Source organism: Montipora capricornis, chromosome 3 (genome assembly GCF_036669925.1).
Source record: "Montipora capricornis isolate CH-2021 chromosome 3, ASM3666992v2, whole genome shotgun sequence".
Classification (NCBI taxonomy): Eukaryota; Metazoa; Cnidaria; class Anthozoa; order Scleractinia; family Acroporidae; genus Montipora; species Montipora capricornis.
The window spans coordinates 2,019,742-2,027,241 of NC_090885.1; the positions used below are offsets into that span (position 1 = coordinate 2,019,742).

At 41.8% G+C, this 7,500-nt stretch overlaps 1 protein-coding gene across 1 annotated transcript in view; it reads left to right on the forward strand.

The window, feature by feature from the left end:
• LOC138039714 (uncharacterized) overlaps positions 1 to 7,500 on the forward strand; it is a 106,896-nt gene that overhangs the window by 21,398 nt on the left and 77,998 nt on the right. The window contains exon 7 of the mRNA XM_068885561.1: positions 895 to 1,290. Within this exon, the coding sequence (XP_068741662.1) occupies positions 895 to 1,290 (396 nt within the window). The remainder of the gene's footprint in view (positions 1 to 894; positions 1,291 to 7,500) is intronic.

Below are 7,500 nucleotides of genomic sequence, written 5' to 3' on the forward strand. Positions count from 1 at the left end.
AAGTGGCTTTGCGGCTCGGTATATATTCTACCACTATTCACCTCGATTTCAAAGAATAATTGTTAAGTAATATACCGATGTAAGTTAAGGGCCTTTAATTTATCACTAAGTAAACTAAGCTTCACGTTCTCCAATGCTTCACTTCCTATTATCCAACGCTTTCAAACAGTTATGCTGCATATTGATCAAAGCATCTGTGCAGTTTCATCCCTCCCGGTACGCATATTGAGTCGGGCCTAGATTTTATGCAAACGCGTGTTTACTAAATTTGTGATAGACAATTTTCTCGAAACACCTGGCAATAACAGGGGTTACGGTTAATACCATGAAAGTCTTGGTGTTGCGTAAGTGTCTCCACCTTGGGAAGTGAACTGATGATAGATTCTTTCCATGCCTCGAGCCATGTATAGGAACACAGGCATAAGTACCCAGTAGGGTAGGTATATTGTCCGGTCCTGATGCTATCTTTTTAATCTTAGACAAGGCTAGCATAACTTTGGTTTCACTGGGTCGAAGCGATAGATGCTTTTCTCCATCGATTTCTAGGAACAACGGCTCCATGTAACTATCATCTTGACAAAGTTTTGCGAAAAATTCATTCATACCACGTAGAAAACTCTCGGTCAAGATAGGCTGTGGTTTGTTTTTCCTTTGGGAGACATTATTCACTCTGCGCCACCACTGCATATTTCCAGTAGTCTCAGCGCGACCCCAATTCATACATTTTTCAGCAATGAGCTCCGATACCCTCTTTGGCTCTTGCCACATTCACAGAAGCATTCGGTCTCCACTAATTGTTTTTCAACAGGTACTTGACAAGAAGAGTCATGCAAGAGGGATCTCTTGAAGACAAAGTCGATGACGTTTAACACTTTTTTTTTAAATTGTCCTCAGAATGTTCAAGCTACAAATTCCTCAATGATTCCAGTATAGCAGCAACATACAGACGGGACGATTTATATTACTCCTGCAAGGACAATGTTAAGCCTGGCTGGCACCGGTTTGGCGGAGAGGCTGGAAATCAAATGGCTGACACTTGCGTTAAAATGTGTCATTGTGGTGTCGTTTATCCAGGCTGGCTTAGTGGAGGTCACCCCTCCGTGGAGGATGGCGCTGTCGTACGTAGAGTGTGTTTTGGCCGCGGCTGCACCTGTGATACTTTTGTTTACATCAGTGTTCGCAACTGCAGTGGATTTTACGTTTATAATCTGACATCCATACCATCAAGCAACTGCGACTATGGATACTGTGCCAGCACCGGATTTGAAGGGCCAACAACCTCAACAACAGGTAAACGCTGTTCCCTTACGTTTTTCATCATCATGGATGTACAGTTACGCGTTCATGTAGAATAGGTGGGTAATCGTCGCCTCCTGGATTTCATAAACATATTCGTTACGGCGCTGTTGCAATTTTTCGTGCAACTTGTCTCGCAACGCCAAGGGAAGACAAGTTGCACGAAACATTGCCTACCGTAATACACACTTTGCAACGGCCTGAAACGCTGCGTTAAGCTGCAAAAATCGTTGCCGAATTAGAATTGAGTTCTACTTTCGTAATGCTTCCCCCGACGTTGCAACGAGTGTTTTCAAGCATTTTGTGGTGTAAAAACTGTCCTGCGACTTGTGTCGTGACTGTTTGCGTCATCGGCCAAAATATTCCTTTAACCTCATGTATTCATAAAAATCGAGACAAGTTGCGAGAAAAATTAGTCAATGTTTACTAACAGAGTGTTGACAATGTGCGAGCCAGCGAGCCATGGGAGCCATGGCTGCGAGCCATGCAAGCCATGACTGCGAGTCATGCGAGCCATGCAAGCCATCTTCGAGTCTTGCGAGCCAACATGGCGAGCCATGCGAGTCAACATGCGAGTCACACAGTTACTGAAAGCTAACCGTTTTAAAATGGGTGCTAAGACTGAATAACAGTTTATCAGTGCTATTTGAAATGGGTGCTTATACTCAAATGCGAAATTCGCATGGCTCGCGTGACTCGCCGGCATGCCCAACCCCTATGTAACACCTTCGCGATGTTGAGGAGAATGACAAGGATGTATCCAAGACAGTCGCTCGTCATTTTAATCTCCCTAACCATTCCAAACAACACATGGCTATCTGTGGCCTTTCCCTACATCAAGCTACGACGGAAAGCCGCAAAGATCTGAAGCAAAAATTCATCTTCCAAATCGGAGCCCTTAATCCCACAGTATTAACGAACGCTTTTCATTTAACTAATGTATTCCTATTTTTCACGTTGCCGTGTAACCACCAATAGCGTAGCTCCTACTCCACTATAAAAACTACACACAACCCATAATTCATCGATTCGCTCTGACGAAGGGCTAACGCTCGAAACGTCAGCTTTTATAATCGGCCCTGTACGGTGGTTAATCAACTCCGTTGATAAAACCAAAAATTTTCCTATGTAACACCCGTCGAGCAACTGGTTTCGCAGTAATGGGAGAACTTTTGCAAAATTACAAGAAAATTAACAAGTGTAACAACGCCTTTACTGTTAACTATTTCAATCCTTCGATTTAAGAACTTGAAATGGAAGGTTCTTAATTTGGTAGAATATGTGCAATTAAATTCTATGGTGTATGCTACCTTCAAGTTCACATCACTATCATTTTCAACATGAAGGTCTCTAAGCCACTTTTCTTGATTCCAGATGGGTGTGATGATTCGTTTCTCCAGAAGGGAAGCACAAATAAACTGATTGACTTTTTTGCGAAATAACTTTATTATAAAGTTACTGCTTTTTTACACCCATGACCCTCATCGGAATGTTATTTGAGTTCCTTTATAACGACTTTATCGCAGAAACAACTCCGTAAAATTCTAGCCATTTTAGTGCAGGAATCACCGTGCACCGTGGCTCAACCAATGTTTGTAAAATACGGGTCGATTGTTTACACTTATTAGGGAGTTGAACGAGATTATCTGATCACCGATAGTGCCATTAGTGATTGCTCCAACCTCGCCATCTCAGACTCAGATTCCTCGGGCTTTTTGGTCAGCGGTTGAGCGCCCGGAAAGACTCTGGGATGATGGACTTTAACTATTTTTTCAATTGGTCGCTTGCATAACAATGGAAGTCCGAATAATTCGGAAACTCCTGAATTTGGAGGGAGATTCAAAATCTAAAACTAATTTCAGTGCTGTTTGTTTTTTCTACCTCAGAAATATGTAAATCAAATATAATAAAGCGACGGGGTTTGAATTATGTCTAATACTGCACGGGAATTTTCCCACGCTGCTAAAAACTGATTACTGTTGCTGTTGCAAAAGTACCGTGGAAAAACATTACATCAGTCTCTTTGAGGAGAATACCGTGGAAGAAGGTCTTGTCGAAGCCATTCAGAATTACGGAAACATAAAATTGTAGTAGAAGAGGACATTGGTGTCGTTTCCACAAAACATTGGCGATCGTGTTGCTTGCACGATGGTATTCTGCACGATGGAATGCGCGCTCAAACACTAAAAATACACTTGGAAAAAGAAAAAGATCAGTATTTTAACCTTCGCAGGGACAAATTTGATAGCCATTTTCCATTTTCGCTCTGAAACCTGCAGCTGCACAGTGGAACGGAAGTCCGCGACTCGAGGACTGAAAAATTGGTACCAGCCAGAGCTCTCGAACCGTGGCGCTGGCCAAGAGGACAGGACGTATACAAAACATGGTCCCCAGGCCCATGGACCACCCTGTGGACCCGGTCTATGGACCACCCCTCATTTTGTTGCAAGCAGAGAAATCTTCAGACGAAAGAGAGAAGCGATCCTCGCACTTATCTGGACACTTTAAGCAGGAGCCCATGACTACGACTTATGTCACGGCATTAAACTGACCGATCTATATAGATTACCTTTTCTGCAAAAAATAAAAATATAAACGCCTGTTTATGGCATCAGGTTAGTTTTTTGAGATTTGTCACTGGGCTCGGGCTCGGACTCCTGCTCTCATTCGTAACAGGAATATAGGGCTGTTGTTCGCTTATAGTTATGGGCTACTGATTAAGCATGCAATTGTCTCTTATAGAAACCTATATACCGTCTATTTCCAACTGATGTCTCCAAAGGGATTCGTCTATAACCCGCACTTCAAATATACATGTACATTAATTTCATTCATCGAATCCTTCACCGGAACAAACGAGCCCAACAAACTGACCTGGCCTCAACCGAACTCACATCGCAGAGGTCATGGGTTATTGCTGAAATTGTCCTGAGATAAGTCCAAGGATCACTTCTCTCTCTCTTAAAGATTTTTGTGCTTTTAACATCACAAAATGAGGGGTGGTCCACAAGGGTAGTCCATGGACCGGGACCACAGGGTTGGTCCATGGACCTGGGGTCCATGTTTTGTATACGTACAAGAGGATGGCAGCTCTGGGAACGAGAGTGACGAAAAATTCAGAAATATTTACTTATGCGCATTCCGTGCTCATGACGTCATATGCCCTGTCAATCATTGACATATGTTCCGAACAGATTCCACTGGGATATGTGGACGGGGGTCTCTGTATCTATTCGCAAAATAAATATTTTGTTGCGATTGATACAACCTTTTGTTCACCTCAGTGTCGTACGGGTCCGTCTGTAAACAGCACTCGACCAAGAGAAAAACTGTTATAGTCCATGTCCTGACTACCGACTTTTCTGAAGCCTTTTAGTTACGCAGACTTCGGAAATAAGGATTGCGCGACGAGCCAAAACACTCTAAGTGTGTGTTGAATCGATCGGGCCATCCTAGCTCGAACTACGATAACAACAGTCAGAGGACTTTAATATAAAAGATGGAAATATACGTAGTGTTTCCGTTCTTCCCCATAACAATTTTCCCACTCTAGTGTTTGACTTGATTTGCGTTAATTGTTGATTTCGGTTTACAGTGTCCCCAATTAGTGCTCCAGCGCTAGAACTGCTAGACACTTCCTTTTCCTTTTTAATTCTTGGAGTAAAGTACAATTTTGAGATAAAATCTCTACTCTTACTTTCTCTCGCCCAATCGATGTTGCAACTGGGCATTTCTTTGTACGTGACAATATTTTGACACGGAATAAGAGCACTCAAGGTCTTTTTTAAAATCTGTATCTGGGCCAGTACAAACCTAGTTTTGTTCCATACTCTGTTTTTGAAACTCAGTCCTTGCTTCATACCTAGTCCGCAATCCTCGTCTTGTACCTGGTTCCAATTTTTATACCCGGTCGGCAGTACGGGTCCGCAGTCCGCAGTCTTCCTTTTAAAAACCAAAGGGGGCCCACACAAGGTGTGTGTGACCGATCGTTATTTTATGGTAAAGGGACTGGATTTACCATTTTGCTTCACCAAACCTAGTCGTTCTAGCGCTGGAGCACTATATGGGGACACTGTAAACTGAAATTAAAAATTAACGCAAAACAAGTCTAATGTTAAAGCGGTTTTTTGAGCGATTTTGAGCGTCGCATATCTCGTGAAACTACCTCTTCATCAAGCCTGTGGCCGGCCAGTCGTTTGGCCAATAAAAAAATTCGCTAGAAGGTCGACTTCTGAATTTGTATTATTCATCTCTTTGATACCGCACAATTGACGCTCATTCAGTTTAATTTCGAGTTTTAGTATATGTATATTGATTTGGTTCGAATTTTTTTGATAGGTAGCGAATTCCACGAGGTAAACTATTCCACATTCTTACACCGTTTGTTGAAAAGGATTTAATTTGTTTGTAAAGTCTTGAGGATTTAACGAAATAGTCACCTCTTGAAGATGACCTTCAGAAATAAATAAATTAGCAATATTAGGAGGCGATAAGTGGTTAAATATGTCATGCATCAGAACAGCAACTGATTTCAAGTACAGACGAGATGCTGCCGTGAAGCATACACTGGGTTGCCTGTGGTACGTGTTACAGAAAATCAGAAGGCACTGAATTGTGTGGTATTGAAATACAGCATTCCAGTTTCTGAAGAATAACAAATAAAAGAGAAGCGAGAAACATTGGCTTCTGGGCTGACATGTTGATAATTTTTAAGTTCCCTCACAACTTCTTTTCACCACAAGTGTGCCCTCTGAGCATCTGACAGCTTTGTAATACTAAACTTCACTGAAGTTAAGACCTGTTCAGCGGGGTTAGTGTTAGGATGGGAGACCAAAACAATAAACCCCTCATAAAAAACAGAAGCATCTCACCGAAAATACTATTAACGCTAACAAATGCGAACTCAGCAACGTACAGACTCTGTTAGCTTGCTTTATGCAAAACAAATATTGATGAAAAGCAAATAACTATTGATACACAGTTTTTAGAAAGAGCAGAAGGAAGTTTTCGGGACGGTCGATCGAGAATAAAATATTTACGACATGAAAACAACATTAATTTTGAACCGTGAATATAGAATATAAAAAGTTACGATCAGCGACAAACATTTTGGGAGATTTTTGCTACGTTCAAGTAAATTGCAAAATCGAAAGTGACATGGCCGGAATTCAGCGGGCGCCGTGATTAAGTTACCGCGGCATGTTTACTCGCCAAACAGTGAAGCATCTGTGTAATCTCGTACCCAGATCTTCCACGGTCATACGGAAGGAAGATCTGGTAAAGTTCGATTTCGAGCATGCTCAGTGCCAGCGAGGCCCGAAATACGGGTTTTTCTATCACTGCGCATGTTCGTACTCTCTGTTGTGATTTTGGGTGATTTTGCGGAATAAACATGGATTTCGAGAGTATTCTTGAAGAGATTCTTTTGGGTAGAGCACAAGGAAACCTTAAACTTAAGCCGAAACAGAAAGAAGCGCTACAGGCGATTGCTTTTGAACGGTCGAGATTGTCTTATTGTCGGAGCAACTCAGAATCACTGAAACGAGCGCTTAGGCTTAATCAATACACGAGTGCTATTTTCTTCACACGATCTCGTGAAAAGTGTAGTTAGATAAACTGTAAATTGAAAGCTAAAATGTTAAAGAGGGTTTAGGCCTAATCACTGAAACTAACGCTTTGGCTTAATCAGTAAACGAGTGCTATTTTCTTCACACAATCTTGTGAAAAGTGTAGTTAGCCAAACTGGAAATTGAAAGCGAAAATGTTGAAGAGTGCTTAGACCTAATCACTGCAACGAGTGCTATTTTCTTGACACGATCTCGTGAAAAATGTAGTTAATCTAACCGTAAAATTCACAATTGATCACTACTTAATTCGCGAGTCACGCTTTAAGAACGAGAAACACTGTTTTGAATAAATTACATACTTCAACTTGAATTTATTAGTTTCTGCGTACGCAAAACTTTATTCGAGTGGCAGGGTACGTGGGGCTTTCGTCGGTACCATTTACACAAACGTCGCAAATTTTTTAAATGATTTTCCTCAACTGTAAAGCTTTTCCGGCGTCGGAAAAAACAAAACTTTCCTCGATCCGCACAACTGACATTTATTCAAAACAGCACATGACCTTGCGAAAACCAAACCTTCACTAAGTGCCCCGCGAAATAAGCCAATCGGAGCCTAGATTGCATTGCCGCAACCTTT